Source organism: Neolamprologus multifasciatus, chromosome 3 (genome assembly GCF_963576455.1).
Source record: "Neolamprologus multifasciatus chromosome 3, fNeoMul1.2, whole genome shotgun sequence".
In the NCBI taxonomy this organism is placed as follows: Eukaryota; Metazoa; Chordata; class Actinopteri; order Cichliformes; family Cichlidae; genus Neolamprologus; species Neolamprologus multifasciatus.
The window spans coordinates 10,825,993-10,850,107 of record NC_140441.1 but is presented as its reverse complement, the minus strand read 5'-3'; the positions used below and the strand labels follow the sequence as shown (position 1 = coordinate 10,850,107).

The 24,115-nt window shown below is 39.1% G+C and overlaps 3 protein-coding genes across 5 annotated transcripts in view; 1 reads left to right on the top strand and 2 right to left on the bottom strand.

Moving 5' to 3' along the window:
* The window catches only part of LOC146521561 (Fc receptor-like protein 5), an 84,547-nt gene that overhangs the window by 32,367 nt on the left and 28,065 nt on the right, over positions 1-24,115 (bottom strand). The gene's annotated exons all lie outside the window — the stretch shown is intronic.
* LOC146521562 (butyrophilin subfamily 2 member A1-like) overlaps positions 5,979-24,115 on the bottom strand; it is a 29,780-nt gene continuing 11,643 nt past the window's right edge. For 2 of the 3 annotated variants that reach the window (XM_085155262.1, XM_085155259.1), the window contains exon 3: positions 5,989-7,657. In XM_085155262.1, coding sequence (XP_085011388.1) covers positions 7,440-7,657 — 218 coding nt within the window. In that variant the 3' untranslated portion in view covers positions 5,989-7,439. Of the gene's footprint in view, positions 7,658-8,294; positions 8,628-24,115 lie in introns of all 3 variants that reach the window. The other variant, XM_085155261.1, reaches the window with a different exon arrangement.
* LOC146521563 (high affinity immunoglobulin gamma Fc receptor I-like) lies at positions 15,224-22,770 on the top strand. Its single transcript, XM_085147334.1, has 6 exons — positions 15,224-15,288; positions 15,403-15,713; positions 15,793-16,038; positions 16,124-17,211; positions 18,097-18,181; positions 21,108-22,770. The coding sequence occupies exons 1-4, from the start codon at positions 15,224-15,226 to the stop codon at positions 16,288-16,290; spliced, it is 789 nt and encodes a 262-aa protein (XP_085003460.1). The 3' UTR covers positions 16,291-17,211; positions 18,097-18,181; positions 21,108-22,770.

Below are 24,115 nucleotides of genomic sequence, written 5' to 3'. Positions count from 1 at the left end.
ATATAGCAGTCTTATTGCACATGTGTGGGTTTGTGTGTTTGATCAGCTGCAAAAGTCTTTATTGTGTAGTCTGACAGCTGTGGGGAGGAAAGACCTGCGAAATCTCTCCGTCCCACACCGTGGGTGCCACAGTCTCCCACTGTTAAGTGTTCTGTCTGTGAGGTGCCCACACTTGAAAAAGACCAGGGCCCGTATCCTTAAAGAATCTTTGTGCAAAAAGTGGCTCCTAGTGGCCAAATTCTAAGAAAATTCTCAGAGTCATGACGTTTTCTTAGAATTTCCCCTAAAAGTGACACGACGATCCCAGTTAATATAAAAGCTATTCCTCAAGATTCCTAGCACTTAAAAGGGCTCCTAAGGCAAGATCTGCTAAGAGCAAGGAAGAGGACTTTTAGTGGCTTAGGAGTTCCCCTAAGCAGCTGCACAAAATGGCCAACAGAAGAGGCAGGAGAGATGTCCTGCAAACACTGGATGACAGGGAATTATTGAGACGCTACAGATTGGATCGTGCAGGAATCATGTTTGTGGTGGATCTCCTTAGAGATGCAATTACTTCACCAACTCGACGCCACAACGTTTTACACCGGAGACGAAAGTAATCACAACCCTGAGGTATTTGGCAACCGGGAAAATGCAACAATGCAGCAGTGATGACTTGGGTCTGTCCCAATCCTCCGTCAGCAGAGTCATCACCCAAAGACTGACAGCTTTGTCACAACCTAATATTGTGACACAATTTGTTTCATTCCCGCTGGATGCCTGCACTTTACATACACATAAAAGGGCATTTATGGACATTGCAGGATTCCCTGGCATTGTGGGTGTAATTGATGGAACACATGTGAGAATAATTGCGCCATCAGAGGACGAGGCTGTCTTTGTTAACAGGAGGAATTTCCACAGCATCAATGTGCAAATAGTGTTCAATGCGGCCTGTAAGATTTTGGACATTGTGGCTAAATGGCCAGGCTCCACACATGATGCGAGAATGCTCTGAGAGTGGCATCAGACAGCTTTTTGAGAGCTAGCTAAGTGCCACTTGTTAGGGGACAGTGGCTACCCATGCAAACCATGGCTCCAAACACCTTACCTGCAGCCATGCCAAGGGCCCCAACTAAACTATAACAGTGTAGGGCCCACAAGACAACAAGAGCGGTGGTGGAGCGTGGCATAGGCCAGCTTAAGAGGCGCTTTCATGTTCTCCACGGAGAGGTGCGGCTGAGGTCTGAAAAAGTCAGCAAAGTCATCATAGCCTGTGCAATATTACACAATATTTGCAAGGTTAGACAGATTGCAGAACCTCTGGAGGATGGCGATGAGGACGAAGACAACGATGAGGATGGTGGTGAAGAAGATATTTACATTCCACAGGGGAACCTAGCCCAGAGTGGACTGCCTTACAAGGCAAACTTCACAAATTTACATTTCAGGCAAGCTGTAGCCCCATGTCTTTTGAGAACTTGTGATGGTATTAAGAACTACCACAGTTTTACTGCACATCACCTGCAATTGTTAAATGCAAGACACAGAACACAATCTGTAAATGGTTTATTTTTTAGGTGTTCAATTTTAAGGCGGTAGTACTCCTCCTGAAGGGAAAGGACTTTGTTGTTCAAACACATCAATTGTGAGTTGCAATCTGCTCTCCTGCAGGGATGCTGACGGAGCAGGTGCTGCGGATGGGAATGGTGTTTGATCCGCCGGGCTATCCTGAGCAGCAGCTGCAGATGGTTCAGGCGGCAATCTCATCGGCAAACTTGATGGGCCCGGTTCTTGTGATGGCTCCATGCTACAGAAATACATAGGCCTAGTTTAATTATTGTTTTGATTAAATTAATTTAATGCAATGAGCATGGATAACACATGAAATGGCTTCTGCAATGAATAAACACTGTAGATATGAATAACCCTGTGTCCTACCTTTGCTGCACTTCAAGGGCCTGCATCATTGATGTGTCAATGCCTGTTGGCAGCCCGGTGACACTGACCTCAGAGTGTCCCAGGACTTGAAAGACAGTGTCGGCCACCTGGGACAGCCGCTTTGCAGGTGGTCCACCCCCTAGAAAGAAACAGTCAATGAACACAGTACTTAGGCATGTAAATTAAGAATGAAAAGAAGCAGAAAATCACTTTGGACAATAACCAAAGAAGTATTGTGTTATTTAAAGGGCCATTTCATGAAAAATCATTGAAAACCACCAACCTGATCCCCCAGAATCAGTTTATGTATTTTTTATTTTTTTTATTTTTTCATGCAACACCTTTATTATTTTCATTGAAGGCATCTAGAATTTACCTTTGTAACCTTTGCGATGTTGTGCTTTCCTTTCCAGCATTTTTATTCCCATATAAGTTATTTATTGATAGGAGATATTATATCCTAGCTGGTATTTCAACAAAAAATTATATGTGTAGTATTTAACCCTTTTTAACCTCCCCGGCACCATTTTATTCCCTTCTATTGAGAAACCGGAGAAATTCTTGAATTTACTGAAATTGCCCAGAGGGTTGGGTTGGACACTTTGATGGGATGGCTGTAGCCCCACAACTCTCCCTTCTTCAAGAGAAAAAGGCAATGAGCTGATGTGAACGGACACACTGGTTCTCACACGCTGACACTTTGAGGTTAAAGAACAAACCTGAATCTAGTCAAGTTTTAATACCATCATCCGTTGGACATTTCTAATAATCTGTGTGTGGGCTAGATAAGCAGAAATGTGTGCTGTGACATCTGCGTCTCTCTGCTGGACTTTGCTCTTTGTCTGCATCCTGTTCGTCTCTGCAGGTGGGACTGAATTTGCTTTAAATGCGCAATTAATTTCTTGTGGAATTCTCTTTATATTCACAGCGGAACTGTGAATATAAAGTAGCTAATGTGATCTCTCTGATCTCAGGGCGATGAAGTTAAAGTTGAATTAGAACTGATCAGGAATCTTTAACATTTGTGTGACTGGTTGAACATGCAGTCATATAGATTTTTAATGTTTTTATTGCTTGTATTCTCCCCTTATGTAAAAGTACATTTAATATTTGCCTATAAAAACTGTAAATACAGCAGCATGATTTCTTCATGTGTCCCTTCACAATTTTAGTCTACAGCGAGATTGATAATAATTAATACCAGTCACGGTGTGCCACCCTTACATTGTACTTTACTTCTGCATTTCCAGATCAGCAGATCTCAGCGGGCTGCAAAGCTTTCTCCTCACTGCGAAGTCTTTAATTGTATGTTGGACTCTTTAATCTCTCTGCTCTGCTCTGTTTGCTCTTTTAGACTCGATAAGCATCACAGCTGAATCTGGTCAAACTGTCACTCTACTGTGTTGAGCTCAAAGCAACAAACCCATTGACAGTGTTGGGGAGTAACGGAATACATGTACCGCCGTTACGTATTTAAAATACAAAATATGAGTAACTGTATTCCGTTACAGTTACCGTTTAAAAAGGTGGTATTTAGAATACAGTTACTTTGTTGAAATAAATGGATTACACGGTGGTACTTCCCTGTTTCATATTGTGGCGGGTCAGGACTGTTTGGGTTTTGTTTGACAGCTACGTTCTGTTGTTCCAGGCGGCAGCGTTACGGTTGCCATGGTTACAGGGTGACGCTCTCTCTCTGTGCGTTTCCTGGGTTTTTGTTGTTGTTGTTGTGCTAAGCTAATAGGCAGAATGCTACCGGTATAGCTCTAAAGAATGTAGCATCATGGGCAGTGTAGTCCGTGCTGCAGGGAGAATGGACTGCCATACACGTTATGTGTCTGTGAACGAGGGAGGGAGAAAAAGGAAAAGTAGGAGCTGTCATCGAGCAAAAACGGGAGCTGGAAGCATGTAAATATAATAATAACCACTGCAGCCAAGAAGAGAGCCTGACGAGCCCAGTTGTAAGTAAGCTATTAAGACTCGACTGTACACCGTGTTCGTGTTTTCCTCCAAAAACAATAAGTTCCGTTGGAGCAGCCTTTCAACGCCTCTCTCTGTCTCAAAGTTGACCCAGACAACAAAGTCTAAAGCTAGTTTTCAGCCATGAGCCCAACACGAACCCGATGTATTAGTCAGAGGTCCCTTTACTGCGGTTCGGAGCCGCGGACCTTCAGTAACAGTAATAAATCACATTCATGTAGTTGTAAACAGCATGATAATATATTAAGTAATCCAAAGTATTCAGAATACGTTACTCTCATTGAGTAACGTAACGGAATACGTTACAAAATACATTTTGGGGCATGTATTCTGTAATCTGTAATGGAATACATTTTAAAAGTAACCTTCCCAACACTGCCCATCGACACTGTAACATGGAGCAGATCTGACATAACAGACAAAAATGTCCTGAAGTACCACGGTCAGCAACTTCTTCTATCAAACCAGCATCCATCTTTTAAGAACCGGGTGGATCTGCAGGACAGACAGATAAAGGATGGAGACGTGTCTCTGATTCTGAAGGATGCGACGATTAATGACGCTGGAGCGTACGAGTGCCGTGTCATTCAAAAAGGAATAAACCAAGAGAAGCTCATCAGCATCATCACACTGAGTGTTGTTGATCCTCCAGGTGAGTGAGTAGAGTTGAGTGTGTGTGTGATCAGAGGTGGATCAGATCAGAGGTGATCATAATTTTCAGATTAACATCTTGCTGTTAATCTGAAAATTAAAACAAATCATTCAATAACTGAACTGTGAGCTTTCTGTGCTTCTTGTCTGAGCAGTTATACGTAGCGATGGATATACAATCATCACACCATGCTCACTCTCATCAGACATAAGGTGCTGTTTCCACATTATCAATAAGGACAAATTTATTAATCAGACAAAATCATATCTGAAAAGTCATAAATTTATCAAAATCAAGGTGTTATTCTCAGTGTTTCTCTCTATCGTCTCTCTTTTGTCTGTAATATGCCTTCATTTCATCATGTTTTTGCTGAGAGGAAGTAAAATTGTGTTTCAACCATGAATTAATGTTCTGTATGTGACAGTATTAAGCACAAAGCGGCGTGCAGGTGAGAGAGATCTGCTGGTAGGCGATTAACTTGTTCCATTTTGTTTTACAGTGTTCAGTTCACTTTGTTTCAACTGTTTATCCATCCAAGCACGGCAATTCTTTGGAAGGAGAAATGAAAACATTATTCTTTTCTTTTTATGCATGGTTTTGGAGTAATGGTTATTAGTAATTGGGTTAATAGTTTATTTTTACTTTTTTTTTTACTTTTTTTTTTGCTATTCGTGCATGAATTAGGTAACATTTTAATAAAACACAGACTAAGTTTTCTTGGCTATGCAGAGATAATTGTATATTTATGTATGAAGAAAGGCCTATTTAACTGCGGGCGTGCCTTAAACCTATAAATGCCTGAATGTGCTTAAATTTTTTAAATTTCCAAATTCAGACAAAATTGAGGTTGCAGTATTTGTCCCTAAAAATCCCAGAAATATGATGTCCAACCAGATATTTACAGAGCTGAATGGGGTATACCATCCATCTTTTTCTCCCAGCAGTGTCCCCGAGATGTCCTGGGAGGCTCACAGGCCAGATGAGATAATGACATCCCTTCAATTTGTAACATTTTAACAGTTTTAATTTCTGAAACAAAGGCTTAGCATATGGTAAAAATGCCAAAACAATGCACTGTTAATCTGGTGGAAACACTTGTAAGCACCAAGTATTAGCAGTAGATGGCAGCAGTCTTTAGGCAAGGCAAGGCAAGTTTATTTGTATAGCACAATTCAACAACAAGGTGATTCAAAGTGCTTTACAGAGACATTAGAAACAAAAACCATCACAAAAATCATGATTTAAAATTAATTAAAACAAGCAAACAAACAAACAAACTAATTAACAAACAAACAAACAAACAAACAAACAAACAAAACAGTATATAAAATCAAAACAGATAAAATCAGAACAGTAGATAAAATCAGTAGTTAAAATGTAAGTTTTGAAATTTAAGCTTAAGTGCGGATTTGGTGCTTTATTTATGTTTACAGTAGTCAAGCCTACTAAAGATGAATGCATGGACTAGTTATTCCAGGTCCTGTTGAGACATCAGATCTTTTATCTTTGAAATATTCTTGAGGTGATAGTAAGCTGATTTTGTTATTGTCTTAATGTGTTTTTCTAAGTTTAGGTCTGCATCCATTACTACACCCAAATTTCTCGCCTGGTTTGTGGTTTTTAGGTGTATAGATTGAAGTTCTCTGGTGACCTGTAATCGTTTTTCTTTGGCTCCAAAGACTATTACCTAAGTTTTGTTTTTGTTTAGCTGGAGAAAATTGTGGCACAACCAGTCATTAATTTCCTCAATGCATTTACCAAGAGCCTGTACAGGGCCTCGGTCTCCTGGTGACATTGTGATATATACTTGTGTGTCATCTGCATAGCTGTGATAGTTTATTTTGTTGTTCTTTATAATCTGTGCCAGTGGGAACATGTAAATGTTAAACAGAAGGGGTCTCAGGATGGAACCTTGGGGAACTCCACATGTGATACTTGTCTGCTCAGATGTGAAGTTACCTATTGATACAAAGTATTTCCTGTTTTCTAAGTATGTTTTGAACCAGTTTAGTACAGTTCCTGAAAGACCTGTCCAGTTCTCCAGTCGTTTGAGTAATATGTTGTGGTCAACTGTATCAAATTTAAATATGATTTCTGTCCATTTAAACAAATGAAATATGCTTTGTAACACTGCCACATTCTTATTGAACAGCAAACTGCACAGACAAGTTCAGCATGAACATTTACATTATTTGATTACTTCTGTCTTCCAATTATAAAGTATTTCAGTCCAAACATTCACTTCTCTAATTCAGCTGTTTAACATTTCTTTACATTCGAAGCAGTTGTTTCAAGGTCAGAAAAAATCAAATACAACAACTTTCAAATTCAGAGTGCACACATTAAATTCCACAAAGACCACATTAAAGACCACTGACTTGCTGATAAATGAAACTGTTATAACACTCTTCAGTGCCTGAGTTGATTCCCTTGGAGATCTTTGATCTCTGCCAGAAATCAAAGGGTCTTAAACTCAAGTATAATTGACACAACTTTGTGTACACTCAGACTCAGGCTGTAATATACTGTGTTTATCTCGTCACTTGGTTTGGCACATGTAATTATACTGCAACATGAGGATCAGTTTGTGTGGTTTAAACAAGTTTGATCTTACAAAGAGTTGCTGAACCAGAAGATAAAACAAACACATTCTCTGTTTGTGATACTGTAATGTACAGGATACGTAATCACAATACTCAGAATCTGTTAATGACTTCATCAGTATACACAAGTATCTGTCATCTTCACTGTGATGTTTCCACATTTGTTTTGTCCTTCAAGAAAGAAAAAAATAATTCTAAATAATATTTTATAATAATGCCATTCAGATAATCTTGCAGTGCTGAATGACAAAACTGAGAAGTGAAAACAGCAGGAGACTCACATTTCAAACATTCTGCAGTTCTACTGGAAGCTGGTATGAACCATCATTGTGTTGTTTACATTTTCTGTAGATCAAAAAACCACCACCACCAACAACAACAACAAGAAGCACAGCACAAACAGACAGACCAGATATCAGTCCAACAGACCCATCCTTCTTCCCTCCATCCTTCTTCCCTCCATCCTTCTTCCCTCCATCCTCTGTGTCTCCTCCTGTCTGACCTGCATGCGAGAAACAGGTGTGAGGTGTTAGGTGTCAGGTCAACCCAGCATCCTTCCACGGCGTGTAACAGACACACTGATCCACCATGTCCATCTCATGGATTTGCCTCTCCAAACTGTGAAATGTACATGGATGCAGAACCAGCAGAGGGAGATATATTATTTCAAGCCAACATGAAAACAGAAACAGACATTATTAAAACATTTACCTGCATGTACAAATTAGTTGCCTACCTTAATCATTTGTGGCAAAGAAGGAGCCTGGAATGTACTTCATATCTTCCTCTGTCACTAGTGACTTATTGGCTTTAAATATATTATCTCCCCCTTCCAGTACTACAGCTAGTGCATCCGTGTCAGTTTTATGCAAAGTGTGAAATGGATCCAGTGGAGCGACATGTCTATTAAATGCTTTACTGTGATATTGGGTTTGTCAGGTAGGTGATGAGTGAAGAACAGAACAGAATCCATTTCCTCTTCAAACTGCTGTCAGACATTATCTACTGCACTCTGATCACATCACTCAGACCAGCTGCTTTCTACAAAGTCTCATCAACAACATCTTTAGAAACAAACATCAACAACCAGGAAGCAGCTTCACCTCTGATCACACACACACTACAATCTACTCACTCACCTGGATCAACAACACTCAGGGAGATGATGTTGATCTCCCACGAGTGTATTTCTCCCATTAAGACACGACACTCGTATGTTCCATTATCAGCATTTGTCACATTCTTCATAATCAAAGACACGTCTCCGTCCTTCATCTGTCCGTCCTGCAGATCTATCCGGTTCTTAAAAGATGGATGCTGGTTGTCTGGAGCAAACTGCCCATCCCGGTACACAACAACATGCTGTGTCCCCAGATCAGCTCTGCTCCACTCAAGAATTATGAAGTTGTTGCTTGAAGCTCGACATGGCAGAGTGACGTTCTGTCCAGACTCGGCTGTGATGATTTTTGGGTCTGAAAGAGAAGCTAAACGAACAGCGAGGTTAAAGGAATCAAATACACAATGCAGCTTTGCATTAGTAATGGTGTAACATAGCAGCCTATGCTGTTTTCTTTCTGCTAAGTGTTATTCTTACTTATAATGGTAAAGAATTCAATAATGGTAAAGAATTTGTCTGAACATTTCTTTCCTGCCCTGTTTTTTTTTCTACTCTTTACTATCCTGGCTATTGTTTGATCCATTCAAATGTTAGTATTCCACTTTCTCCCATGTCTCTCTGGTTTGGCTTTCCATTTTAAAGCATTGGCGATCATTTTAGCTGAGCAGCCTTCATTTTCTGCACTTCTTTACATGTTTTCCCCTCTCCAATTAACGTTTTGATTAAAGCATGCTGTTCTTCTAAACAATGTCTGGCACAACCTGTCTTTCTCAGGTTTTCAGAGAGAATTGCATGTACAACATGTGCTTCATCCTAAAATACCACCTTAAATACCCCCACATGGCCACCTGTTTCTTCACATAATGAATGACCTCACTGATTAGACTCTACACTGCTATATTTTGAACATGCCCCTTTCACTTAATTCTTCAATTACACACACTATTCATATCATGAATGTTGGGTCTGTTGGTTTCTCTGAATCTACTACACCAGCAGTCCCCAACCATTTTTGCACCAAGGACCGTTTTATGTCTGACAATATTTTCATGGATCGACCTTTAAGGTGTTGTGGATAAATACAACAAAATAAAAACAGTAGCAGTACCAAAAAAAAGAAGATGTATTCATAACACTCAGGAAAAGACCCAGGGAAACTGAGTTAACGATAAAAATGATGAAAACCAATAAAACTCCTTAAAACCATAAATTTCACACCCAAGCCTCAACTCTCATGGTACCAAACGACTCCAGTCCATGGCCTGGTGGTTGGGGACCTCTGTACTACACCTACTGGTGAATTATTTGCCATGTAATAATGTGATTTTTACCAAAAACACTGATTCATCAGGTTAGTCATGTTGGACTGCTATTATTTTGAACACAACTCTAACTTTAAAACTCTGCACAAAGCAAAGAAAACAGAAACAAACAAACCCAAAAAAAAAAGGCCTAAAAACATACAAATTACATTTGTAAATAACTATGAGCACATACTCAGTTTATTTCTTTGTCAGTAAATTGTGTAGTTACTTTTTGAGTCTTTCAAACTAGGGGGCTGTGTATAAAAACCCCCTAAAATTCCTGTTAATTGAAGATGAAGGTCTACCCTTTAGCATCTTGATTGTTTGATTTAAATCCAGTGTACTGGTGTGCACTGTCAAATAAAGTAAATAAATGCAAATATTAATTCACTAATTGCTGCTTTTACACAAAATTTGACTAATTTTGGTGACTTTGCATCGATGTGTGTTAAACAATTATTATAATTATAATTATTTTTTTTAAAAGACTGTATATGAACAATGCACATAACCATGCTTGCAGCATTAATCGGTTTGTCCTTTCTTCAAAGGATCAAACCTTTTGCTGAGCATGTTGGTGTCTGGAAACTGAGTGTGACTGAGAATATGAGGCACATTGAATCTTAATTGGTTATTTGTGATTGACAAGTGTTAGCTACTTTTACGTTTGTCTTTTTTCACTCTAATTAGAGCATAGAAAAATAAGCAAATAATTAAAAATAATTTGAAAGACCATAGGTTTCTTTTGTATTTCTTAAAACTTGAAAATATTCCCTAAAACTATAAACACATCACAAATAGCTGAACATGAACTAGTATGTTTGTGATGCATCAACACAACTAGCCAAGCTAGCTTGCCTTAGCCGACAGCTTCGAATTCAACAGTTTTGCAACCACAAACTACCAGCTTCAGTTTGTCGTACGATTTTGTCAGAATGGATATGAAGATTTCTGATATGCAATGTCTATATATCGACCCAACACAGTACAGAAAAGAAAGCATCCCTGCCATTATATCTCAAGTCTCTGCATGCTGCTTTTTCTGTAGCTACAGTACAGCGCTTAAGAAAGACCTTTGTAGCTGTATACATACGACTGTATATGTATATGACTCCTAAAACTACATGTTCAGTGTAAGTATTTGCCTCCTCCCTGATTTCTTACTTTTGGCATGTTTGTCAAACCTATCCAACCCTTCTCGGCCTTTTTATAGTTATATAAGTTCCCCCCTTGTTAAATCCCAATTTAATCCTTAATGCATGCTCAATCATCCAGGAAATCCCAAAAGTTGATTTTGTTTAACTGGAAGTAACATTTTCAGTGATAGAAACTTGATCAGAATGAACTTTTGGAACTGTGATTAACCACCAGGCCTGATCGCTGCCAGACCTGTTGAATCAAAAAAACCATTAAATAGATCCTGTCTGACAAAGTGAAGTTGGCTAAGGTTTTTGGACTCCGTTGAACCACGGGCCATTTTCCACAAATATATATATATATAAATAAAAAAAATCAGGAAGGGGGCAAATACTTTTTCATTGCACTGTAACACTGGTACAACACGTTGACTTGTTGTTTCTGTGCATTCTGGATCACAGTGACAAATGTTAAGTCCACCCAGCCTCGTGTCGCTTTCACATACACGGACATGTCGAGCCAATTCATAATTAACTCCTAAGGGAAATATAGTTAAAATATAAGCCATCTTCTGTAAACATCACGGAAACATCATTTGGTTTTTATCAGCTAAAATCTCACCTGCAGAGACGAACACAAAGAGGGCAACACTGAACAAAATGGACCATGATGATGCTCTCACGGCAGCCATTTTCGATTTTGAGTTCTGATACTGTTGTAACACCTTGAACAGGTCACTTTTATGCAAGTCGCATCAGAGTGACGTTTGGTAGGCTGGACTGTTGGATGAACCGGAATAAGTGCGTTGTAGGAAAAGAGTCACAATGGTAACAGTGAGGGATATTGTGACGAGCTTTGCACGTTCTGGTGGCTTTTATTTTATTTTTTTTACCTTTATGTAACTCGAGCTGGTTTTCAGCTGGTCTGCACACACTGACACACCGCCCTCCTCTGGTCCCGGCACCATCCTTAAAGGGGAGGCTGATGGAGATCAGGTGCATGTCAGCCTCCCCTGACACCACACCCTGAAACCACTGCTCTACTATATATATATCCCTTGTTGCAGTATGTACATGTGTGTATATATGTGTCTGTCAATGACTTAGGCAGAAATAAAAAGCGGGACTTTCTTTGTCTTTCGTTGCAAACAACATCACTCTACAACTCTGATTATCCTACCAGCTAACAACATCCCAGCAGCCAGCTCAACAGCTATTTTATTTCATCCATCAGCCTCCAATTTTTAAGAACTATGTTACGCTTCGAATGACTTCTGCATGTTTTGTATCTCAGTTTGTTCTATTTAAAGATAGAAAACAGTGGAAAACACTTACTGCTGTTCCCTTAAAAACCTAAATCTCAAAAGCTAGAAATCCCATTTATTCCATTTATTCCATTTTCCAAGTGTTGTTTCTGTTTTCCAGTCAAAAAAGGATGTTGTGGAAGCAGTCAGCATGAGTCCCACATACAGACTGCTGTTGAAGTTTACTATGTAGGTCTGACAACATCCTTCTAACATCCTGGTGAAAGATTTTGAATGTTTGAATACTGACATTTGCTGGAAGCTTTGTGTTCCGCCCATACTTTGTTAGTCAAAGTACAGTATGATCGTGTACCTGTCCCTCACTTGTTTTTCTTTTGATGCTGTTTTGACTTTGTACAACTCAGATACTGTAGGCCATTCTGAACTACCTTCATATGGCTGTGGGTTTTGATCAGACGTTTTCTAACTGGAATTATTGGAATTACTTTAAAACAAACAAACCACTGAGCAGGAATGCAGTGCCAGAAACCTGCAGGTAGAAAGGATTTAATGAAAAAAACCTGCTTGACTTTCTCTCAAACCAACACTGTGACAAGAGATATTTTAATTGTCGTTTGATACAAACTTGAATGTGTGCAGAACTTTTATGCTACAAACACAAACACATTTAAAATGACTCAATGTAGGCAGCTATTAGAGTGTGGCATGATCATCTACAACATTGCACATGTCTTTAAAAAGAGAAAATGAAAAAAGATAAATAAATGAATAAATGATATAGGATGAAAAGAACTTGTCATTATACCTGTGGAGAAAAGGTTCTACAGTTTTGCTTGATTTTCAAGACGAGATAAAGTGTTTAAACTATGAGGCCTCCTACATCCTACTGCTTGTGACCCAGAAATAAATGTCAGTGGTCCATAATGCAGCAGGGCCTACAATGGAGGATGTACAGGTATATCCTGTACAAGAGTTTTTACCTCCACTGTGTAAAAAGAAATGTGTTGGACACAGCTGGAACTATGGAGGGAGGAAGACTACATGTATAAAATCTTACACCTAGCATTATAAAATCATAGACTAATACAGGGCTACACCAACAATTTATGATGCAGTTTCTTTTAGACGTTATATATGAAATCACTTTAAAATTAGACTCCTTGCCGAGAACACTTCATTTAGTTAAACCCTTGTTGCCTCGCCTCCTATCTCCTCATAAATCTTCCTCACCTGACATGCTAACCCATCTTGTGTGAGGGACTAAGACACGGGAAATGAAAACAGGATGTACAGACCGAGGAAAGAGAAAAAGATAAAAGGCTTTAAGCTGTGAGTCCTCCTCCTGCATTGTTCCAGTGTGAACCAGAAAGTCATTTAAACAATTCTTCCTCTTTAACTAGATGGAAATTGTTTTTAGCTGCGAGTTTTGTGTATGTATGTGTACTTGTACACATCACTGTGTTTGAACCAATAGAAAAGCTCCTCCTTAGAGGAAGAGGGCGGGCTTTACTTGGTGTCAATGACAAAAATGAAAAAAAGCTCAAATGAGTGAGAAGAACGATGAAGGAAACATCTGTGCTGTGTCTGCTCTGTAAGTAGAATCTCTGTGTTTGTTTCATCAGATGTTTTTTAAAGTAATTATTCAATTAATAATTTTCATATTTATTATTTTCTCATCAAAACTTTATTGAAACATGTTGCTGACAACAAATTGAGGTGAAAAAAACAAACCCAAAACAAGTTAAGTCTGTTTACTGATCTGAAACATGTAAGTGTGACAAAAACTTAAGAAATTAGGAAGGGACCCACGAGTTCAGAAATCTGAAGTTGTCCCAAATGAAGACTAAACAGATTACAAAATAGATTCCTCATATTTTAAAAACAGATAGTTAGACACAAGTGTTTGGACTTCAGTCCCAATTGCATAAGAAACATTTTGGGCTTTTTAAGTTAAGCTTTCCTGCACATCAAGGCAAAGTCAGATCGTCCATATTTTCAACCAAAGTCCAGTGTAGCTTCTGTCTGTTGAGAAAACAGCAGTATGTGAAACATGAGTGGGTCAATGATTGGACAGGTCTTTTCTTCAGTAACTGTATCCAAGACATTTTCTCTCTGCGGATCCCTGTCTGAGCAACGTGCCCCCTTGTTTCTTATCATTAATAGAGAGCTTGACAAAGACATAATGAAACACAATCAGAGATGGTGCTTAATCACACATAGCAAAACTGGCCCACTCAATGTGCTTACACATGGCCCACATACCACAAAGAATGACGGCCCTTTGGTGGCCCAGATCTGGGCCAGCACCAGGCCAGTTGCAGACACACTTATTTTGATCAGTAGCTGACTTGCTGTACCCCCTGAGCTACAGCCACGCAGCGGTAAACATGAGTAAACCGTCACTAGGATTTGGATAATGTGTACATTTGAAAACGTTGGCTACCACAGCAGTATAGTATTGCAACATGGCATTTAGGTTTTCTAACTACAATAGGAAAACAGGAACATAAATAGTGTCATCATTGCCAGACCTGGCAACAATCTGGTTGATATACACCGAGCCATGACACCAGTCAGTCAGACGTGCCAGCTTGATGCCGGATCCAGGCCAGACCAGTTTTCTATGAGCCTGGGCCACATAAACCAAACCATAATCAGTCCAGATGTGGCATGCCATCACATAACAGTGCCATTTACGTCAGGTCTGGCCCATATCTGGATGACAGACCACTGACCACGCCAGAAGTCAGCCAGCAGTGCTGGCTTGACACCAGATCCGGGCCAGACCTGTCTGCTATGTGGGATAAAGACTCCCACTGTCTCAGAGTCATCTTTACAACCTTATGAATTAGTCACAACACATTGGCTCCCCACTCAACTCAACATGAAAATAGATGGACACAACAAGATTTTCACTGTCATTGAAGAAGAGTGTTCACAGCTGGCTTTAACATAGACCTTAATTTTCCATTTTTCATATTTTCATTAAGTCTGCAATCATTTCATTTCAGATTATCCATGAAAAATATGACAAAAAAAGTAAAATCTGCAGCAATATTCTCAGTTTATAATAAAAAGTACATTTTATTTTTATCCTATACTGTTTGCTAAAAAATTATGGCATGTTATTGCATCATCTAAGGCTTCTAAACTGGAAATGTGACAGATGATAAAATAAAGCATCCACTCCTACAGTGAGCACATTATTTGGTTCTGTTATGCATCGATGGGCTTTTCAAAAAAAAAATGTTCACCTCAAAGTGTCATTTCTTTAGTTCTGATGTCACTGCTGAGCTACAGAACAAACCAAGGTCAGTAACCTTCTTCTGTCACAGTTTAAATCCCTCAAACGCTCCCTGATATGACCTGATTGGGTTGATGTTTGCAGATTGGATTAAAAAAAAAAAAAGATAGTTCCAATGCAGCAACTATCATTTTAACAATGGTAATGTCATTTTAACCCCCACAGCTCATCTGACTGTGAGTCCCAGCAGCTCTCAGTTCTTTAAAGATGACTTTGTGTCTCTGAGCTGTGAGGAGGACGACAGCTCTGCTGGATGGACTCTGAGGAGAAACACAAGCAAAGAAACCAAGACCCAGTGTAGAACAGATGGGTGGGGAAAACCAGCTGGTTCTTCCTGTAACATCAGCTATATCTTAATGCAGGATAGTGGAGTTTACTGGTGTGAGTCCAGAGAGGGTCCCATCAGTAACATGGTTAACCTGACAGTCACTGGTAAGCTGAGTGTGTGGAGTTAGTGTTGATGAAGCTGTGTGTAAATGGATGAAATGCTGTAGTTTGTCTCTGTGTTGAGGTGGATCAGTGATCCTGCAGAGTCCTGTCCTCCCTGTGATGGAGGGAGATGACATCACTCTGCTCTGTAAAACAAAGACCACTCCCTCCAACCTCCCAGCTGCTTTCTATAAAGATGGCTCCCTCATCAGGAAGCAGTCTACAGGTCACATGACCATCCAGCATGTTTCCAGGTCTGATGAAGGCCTCTACAAGTGTGACATCAGCGGTCATGGAGAGTCTCCATCCAGCTGGATCACTGTCACAGGTGACACACTCACCTGTCTGTGTTTCTGCAGGTTCAACATTCACAATGTGACGACAACTTAATGACTGTGTTTGCTTTATTTTAGACAAACACACCACCACACCTCCAGATATATCCACCCCTTCATCACTCTCCCTTCCTGTTCTCTCTGTGTTGTCATCTGTTGGATCAGTCATTGCGTTTGCTCTCCTGGTAGTGAGATGCATTTGTAGGAAAGGTAAAGTTGATATTGGGACATCTGAGCTTTTTTAGAGTTTGTACTCAATATAAATATATGTGTGTGTACGTACCTACTGATTGTGTTGACTGTGAATTAACCTGTTAATGAAGCAACAATGATACAAAACTGTGTGCCTGCTTAGTGAGGTCTGTTAGGAAAGACGGGATTTTAAATCTTCTGTTGGTTTGTAAGCTGGAAATTGGCAACATGGTTTACAAGACTACACTGTCTAACCTCCAATGATTTAGACTTGGTTTTAAGTTGATAGATATTACTGTGTTTTCATAATAGTTTATACAATATAATAGATGATTTACCTCTTAAGCCCCAACGCTCCCTGATACGGGGGCAAAAAGCAGGAGATCAGGTAGGCTTGGGGCTTAAGAGGCTAAAGAGATTATGCATTATAAATAGCTAGATAAACACAAAATGGTGAATGATTAGGAACAAACTGAACATTCTTTATTTCAGAATTAGGGCTCAAGTTTAACCCTGAAATCAAAATTGTTATTATTATTTTTAAGTGTGTGTGTGTATATCACATGGTGCTTACAGAGTGTTGTTCTTTGTGTGCTGAACTGTTTGTCTGTGGTCTGTGGTTAACAGACGTTAACGGGTCTGCAGTCGTCCAGTTGTCATCATAAAAATAGCAATATATATGTGTTATACATAAGTGCTTTATATTTAGATGATACCAACATTTTAGAAGCATCTAGATATAAATTCTAAATTTATTATTAAACTAAATAATTTAAATGAAACGATCTAATTCCTGTTCACATAATGATTTCTGCAGTAGCCACTAGTCTACAAAGAGCTCTACTATCAGCTGCACAACCTACAGTGATGCCCTCTGTATGTGTTTTATTGTGCAGGCATTGATACAGATGCAGTCTACTCAACAGCAAGAACAAAAGACATCAACAACAAGGACAACAAATCAAAGATGAGAGGTACAGCTCCTCTTTACAGCCAAAAACTGAGGCCAAGCTTTGATCTAACATATTTAAACCTTTGAAATAGGATGGTATAATTCACCATCTTTACCATCTTATTAGCTTGTTAATATTTAGTAATTGGCCCTGTGGGCATTGGTGGGAACATTGCAGGTTTTGTGTGTGTGTGTCAACAGCAATACACTGTCTGTGAGGCTTCAAGCAAAGAATTTTGATTAATAATCTACATTTGACTACAGTTATATTTTCAACATTGATATAGGAACAGAGCGGGCGGTTTAATGATGACCAGCGTTGTTTTAGAAGGAACAGAATATCTTTTTGTTCAACTTGCAGCTCATTTTCTTAGGGACACATGTAACCTTAAAGGCTGCATTGATTCACCCTCCTAGTATGTGCTAAATGAAAGGTGTGTTGTGATTTTTGATTCATATCTGTGCTAGTTAATATTTTATAACCTGTGTTAATGCGACATAATTGCCAAAATCAGCTCACACAGTTCTTTAATACAATAACTTTTTAATTGTCTGCAGTTAAAACCACAACTGCAGCTTCCTTCCTCCTGGTGTGAGAACATGCTTTCTTTGTGCTCTGTGGTGAAGAGTGTCAGTCTGCATTAAAAAAAAGTTGCCAGTTTTGCGGCCGTCCACCTGCCTTTTCACAGAAATCTCCCCCACTTCTACGTGGTCATTGCGTGTTTCACAGCAGAGGTGTTAGGATTAGGAAAAAAAAAAGCTCATCAGATGCTGTGGTTTGTGAAAAACATCACTAAATCTTTTCATGCTGCTGCATAAAAGAAATTAGTAGCAGAGGTTTTGTTTTAGTTCATTAATGTAACAGCAGTCATTCTGTTGTAGTAACTGAAATCTTTTTATTCTTCAGACACAGAATCAGTCGCTGTATACTCAGCAATGAGAACTGAAGGCATCAGTCATGGGCTAAAAACCATCAGAACAAGAAGGCCCAGGTACAGCTGCTCTGTATGTCTTAATGCATGTTCAATTACCCAGGTAAGAAAGTCCCAGAAAGTTGATTCTGTTCATCTGGACATTGTATTTTCAGAGGGGAAAAATTAACATTCTGCACAATAAAAGCAGAACCCAACAGAAGCCAACTTATTTATTCAGATAATGCTCATTTTCTTTTTTTAACTGGATTTCTTTTTATTTGATTTCCTGTCATTTATATCCTGTTGTACATATTCATATCAAATATGACCAGCATTTGTAAAAATTACATTAGTGTATGCACAAGTAATCCCTGTGAACCAGTTATTGTTCTACTCTTTCATTTATATGAGATCAAAGAGGGGGGACTTAAAACGTTCACCTCAGGGACAGAAGCTCCACCCAAATCCTCTCTTGGTGAATTTTCTTAATCAGAAGAGGGGGGGGGGGGTTAAAACAAGTGAGGGGCTACACCAAGAGCCAGAGTAAACTGTGAATCATGCATCATACTCTGGAGTCCAGCAATACAAATTAATATTTTGAAAGAAGCAAACAAGCTCCTTTAAATTTGGTTACATAACATCTTTTTGTGGTGTCTGATTTAACAAAGAGAAATCCTGTACAATGGAAATAGATTTTGATAACGACCAGTTTCCTATTATCTGTAACATGCAGCCATCTACTGGCTGAACATTGGTTGGTTCTTTTTCTCTGTCTAAGTAGCATACATCTTTAACCATTCAAAAAAAATAAGTCACTAACAATTCAAAAATAAATTCCAACTTTTGCACTTCCAATTATTGTTTTTAAAGTCATTAATAATATATGCTGTAAAGCCAATACATGCGGGAAAAATAACAGTTGAAAGAAATCAATAAAAGCCCCAAAGTATCATGACATCCAAGCCCATAAGCGCATAAGAAATTCTGACAACAACTGATGTTTGAGTGTTTGGGAACTCTGTGTTTTCATTCTTTCCAATGTTTAGCCAAAAAAAAAATGGAGATGAAGAGTATTCAGAACATGAGGCTTTTTGCCTTCACTGGACAACACAGGGAGTAGACCTGAGGGAGGAGAGATAGTGCTGGGGAATAGTTTACAGCAGGCCTCTGCAGTGAGGAGTCTATCCTACATGGCTTACTTCCTCAATCAGATCAACTTTAATTGACATAGTCTTATAATCAGACACTGTCAGTGATTTTGAAGACAAGGAGGAGACTGATCTCCAAAACAAGCCCACCAGCAGTTAACAAATTTCACATCAAATCTAATTTAAAAATTTACATATAAGATGTTTGTTAGATGAGGTTGAGATATACAGGCAAGCCCATAATTATTCATACCCTTGGCAAATTACTTTTATTCAACTAGCAAGTTTTGCTTTGACTGGAAAGTGTCCAGAATTATTCATACCGTTCACAATAATCACTAGAAAATACTTTATTGGCTATTACAGCAATCAAACGGTTCCTATAATTTCAGACCAGCTTATTGCATGTCTCCACAGGCATTTTTGTCCATTCATCTTTAGCAATGAGCTCCAAATCTTTCAAGTTGGAGGGTCTTCTTGCCATCACCCTGATCTTTAGCTCCCTCCACAGATTCTCAATTGGATTCAAGTCAGGACTATGGCTGGGCCACTGCAAAACGTCAATGTTTTTGTCTGCTAACCATTTCTTCACCACTTTTGCTGTGTACTTTGGGTCATTGTTGTGCTGAAATGTCCACTGGTGCCCAAGGCCACATTTCTCTGCAGACTGCCTGATGTTGTCATTGAGAATCTCCATGTATCGCTCTTTTTTCATGGTGCCATTTACTGTGATAAGGTCTCCTGGTCCATTGGCTTAAAGACACCCCGAAAGCATTTTGTTCCCACCACCATGTTTGACAGTGGGGATGGTGTTCTTTGGGTTGAAGGCTTCTCCTTTTTCATGCCAAATGAAGGAAACATTGTGACCAAACAATTAAATTTTTGTTTCATCTGACCATAACACAGAAGACCAGAAGTCTTCCTCTTTGTCTAGATGAGCATTTGCAAAGGCCAAGTGAGCTTTTATGTGCCTCATCTGGAGAAGTGCCGTCCTCCTTGGTCTGCATCTGTGGAACCCAACAGTGTGCAGTGTACGTTGGACTGTCGGCCTTGAGACATCACCAGCAGAGCCCAGATTCACCAGGATGCCCTTGGTGTTGATCCTTGGATTCTTTTTCACCTCTCTCACTATCCTCCTGGCGAGCACTGGTGTCACTTTTGGCTTCCGACCACGTCCTCTGAGATTTTCCACAGTGCGGAACATCTTGTATTTTTTAATAATACTTTGCACTGTAGCCACTGGAACTTGAAAACATTTAGAAATGGCCTTGTAGCTCTTTCCTGACTGCGCAGCCACAACGTGCAGCCACAGGTCCTTTTATTTTTTAGGAGACACCATTTCCAGTCAAAAAATAACTTGCTGGTTGAATAAAACTAACTTTGAGTCAAAAATTGTCAAAGGTATGAATAATTATGGGCTTGGTTTTGTATGTTTGATATATATGAATCTGGTAATTTTGTAAATTCTAAATTCAGACAAATCCCAAGTATTAAGTCTTGCATGTGGTCTGTATTGCTTGGAATTGCCTGAAATATCTTTACATGCGCCTTTATGGTTGTATTGATATAATAAAATTATAATCTGGCAGGTCCACCAGACCAGTGAGCATTGGCAGATTATTTGAACACAGCACAAGGGTGACCAAATGTTATTGCTCACTCTCAAGTGTTGCAGACATGCTGCAGCTATGGTGATGGTCCCCGTTTCAAAATCTCACTTCTCAGCTTGTCAGAGAAATATTCTGTCAAGGTGGAGAGTTTGACTTCTTAATGTCATTTAATGCAGGTGATGAGCTAATTGTTTCAAGCTTGTAATCATGTTTCCTGTTTTTTGAACTGTGTGTGTTTGTGTTCAGATGTTAAACCAGAGCCAGACATCGTCTACTCTTCACTGAAGTAGTCCACCAGTCCAACCACTGAGGTCCAGCTGCTGGTCTGTAATCCCCCTGCAACCCAGATCAGAAGACAGCTGGTTTTTTAGGTTAAAAACTTTTCTTATTATGTTGTTATTATGTTTTATGTCCTCAGAAGCTTCTCTGTTATTTAGATTTTAGTCATGCTTGTTGGAGCTCTCTCTTGTTTCTGTGGCAGAAATATGGTTTCTCTGCAGGTTTAATAAAATTTTTATCTCATTTGTTTTTCTCGTGTGGTTTTGTGGGTTTAAAAAAGGTTTTAGATGGAAAATTTGACTTGTTCAGGTTTTGTTGTGGTTATTATTTAGAATAAACCCCTACTCCAAAATAACAACAGCACGGAAAAGATTGGTACAGCCTCTGTTTTGCTTGACGTTTTCCATGAAAGTTTCCACTTTTATCGATTAATTAATTTAAACTGAAATTTCAGAGACCACATGTGGTTTTCTGTCACATCCAGACATGTAATGACATCTGGTGCACAGACATTATTAAGTCGTTGCTCCTTTTCCGAGTGTGTGTAGCCACAGCGGTTGATCACATGATCAAATGTTAATGGGATTTTTTTTTTATCAGTCGTCTGTCTCTTAGTCTCATCTTCCTCACATCTTATTGTAGCTTTAAATAAAATACTCTTTTCTCATCCATCCATCCATTCACTTCCACTTATCCTTTTCGCTGGAGCCTATCCCAGCTGTCACAGGGACAGACAACCATTCACACTCACATTCACATCTATGGGCAATTTGGATTATCCAATTAACCTATCCCCACAAGCTGCATGTCTTTGGACGGTGGGAGGAAGCCGGAGTACCCAGAGGGAACCCACGCAAACACAGGGAGAACATGCAAACTCCACACAGAAAGACCCCGGCCTGATGGTGGAATTGAACTCAGGACCTTCTTGCTGTGCAGCAACAGTGCTAACCACCGTGCTGCCCTCTCTTTTCTCATTTCTATGAAAATGTTTCAAAATAACTGGACAGAAAGTTGAGTGTCTGTCTGCTGAAACACTGCAAGACTGTCAGAGAAGGGAAAAGGAGAAGGAATCAGAGAGTGTTGTTTATGGTCAGTAGTTGAGGTGAAGTAAGGTTATAATAATAATACTTCTCACAATAATATACCAATTTTAATAAGGTACAGGGAAATGATTGCTAGAGGGTGCTGTTACTCTCCAGGGCACTCGAGGGTTTTGCATTACTATTTTTAAAGCCTGGTAGAATTGCAACCACATTTTCTTTTCTTTCTTTTTTTTTGCATATGAGGAATTGTACTTACATGTAATGCATTCAGCTTGCCCTAGGTCACGGTTTCCTTCCACATGTGGCTTTGCAAAAACTGCATAAAAAGCACTTGCAGCAACAAAAACACAATATTCCAGAAACACGCTTTGCTGATCTCATCGGCTGTTGAACTCAAGTTACACTGCTGGAAATAGTTTATTTTGAGACATATGCTGTCTTTTTGCAAATCTGCATTATATTTATTTTCGTTTTTCCTGGAGTATATAAAAATTGGTGTATCTCAAAAATAAAATTATGAAGACACTCAAAATAAACTTCCTGTGGTTGGAAACTACTTTGTGCAACCTTTTTGCATTTACAGTTTTGAGGGATTAAAGTTTGAAATTTCTCTAACTATAAATATATGTAAAAAACACGAAAACTATTTTCATGTTTTTTGTAGTTTATTGCACTTTTTATGAATTGATGAAGTTACTGTAGACTTAATGCATACATATTATTAAAATTTGGGATGTAATGGTTGTATTGATATATAGCCACTTGAAATACTCCCACAAATGGCACTACAGCATCTAAAAATATAAAGATAAGCTCTGGCACACTTGATTCTATGCTAGGTCTTAAAGGGTTAAAAACAAACAAAAAATATTTTTGCCAGAAAAACAGCCAGATGGAGAATAAAGTGCTCCACTCTCCCCTATTCTTGAATGAACGTTCTGATTCAGTCCTTCAAATTAAAAGCATCCAATTCTTCAAGTTTAATTCCAGGACTGAGGTCTGTATCTGCAGCTCAGATGGAGATTTTGTTTTAAATTTATTCATATAATATATTTTAAATTTGTATTAAAGCCCAACCCTTTCATTATTAGGGGTGTGGCCTTTTTGATTGACATCATGGTAACACAGGCATCTGTTGCTGCTAACTATGTGCTAGGCAGCTAATCGTTGTTCCTGCTGGACCTTTGATTGTGATTGTGCTGCTGTATCCTTTTTAATGCAATTATCTGACCAGTAATATGGCTGCTGTGTGGCTAACTGAACTAAAAGACCGTTCAAGAAGTGCTCCAATTTTGGTGAGTGAAATCCTAGGATTTTATTTGAATGTTACTGAGCACTAATTAGCAGGTAGCTGTCTGCACCATCCACCCAGGCAAATTATTGATGATTGGACACTTAGAATTTCTTTTGTCTCTATCCAACGTTGTAGAAATTCATCTCATGTTAACAATAATGTGGTGCACAGTGTGACGTCAAAAAAAGGCACACACCTTTGACGTTGTGTGACTAAATCTCAGTGTTCCTCGTCCACATGTAAACGCAAAAATGAGTTTTCGAAAATCTCCACCCTGGTGGGAGTTTCTAAAAATTTTAGTTTTCACTGATCCAAAAGGCTGTATACATGTGGACGAAAGGCTGAAACGCACAGAAGAAGCTGCGTTTTCAAAAATACGCAGCTCACGCAGTACATTTCAAAAACTTACATGTGGCCGTAGCCTTAATCTTGTGTGAAAATACCAAATAATATTACAAAAAATAGTTCTTATACGCTTTTAAAGAAGTAGCTGTCATGGTCTAGGTGGGTGGCTGGAATTTCCATAAGGCTCCTGAACTTACCTGGGATCCGTCCCTGGGCAGGGCCAACTCATCCAGCTCCTGCACACCTGGAGCCTATTGCAGGCAATCAAGCCAGAGGGATTTAAGCCACAC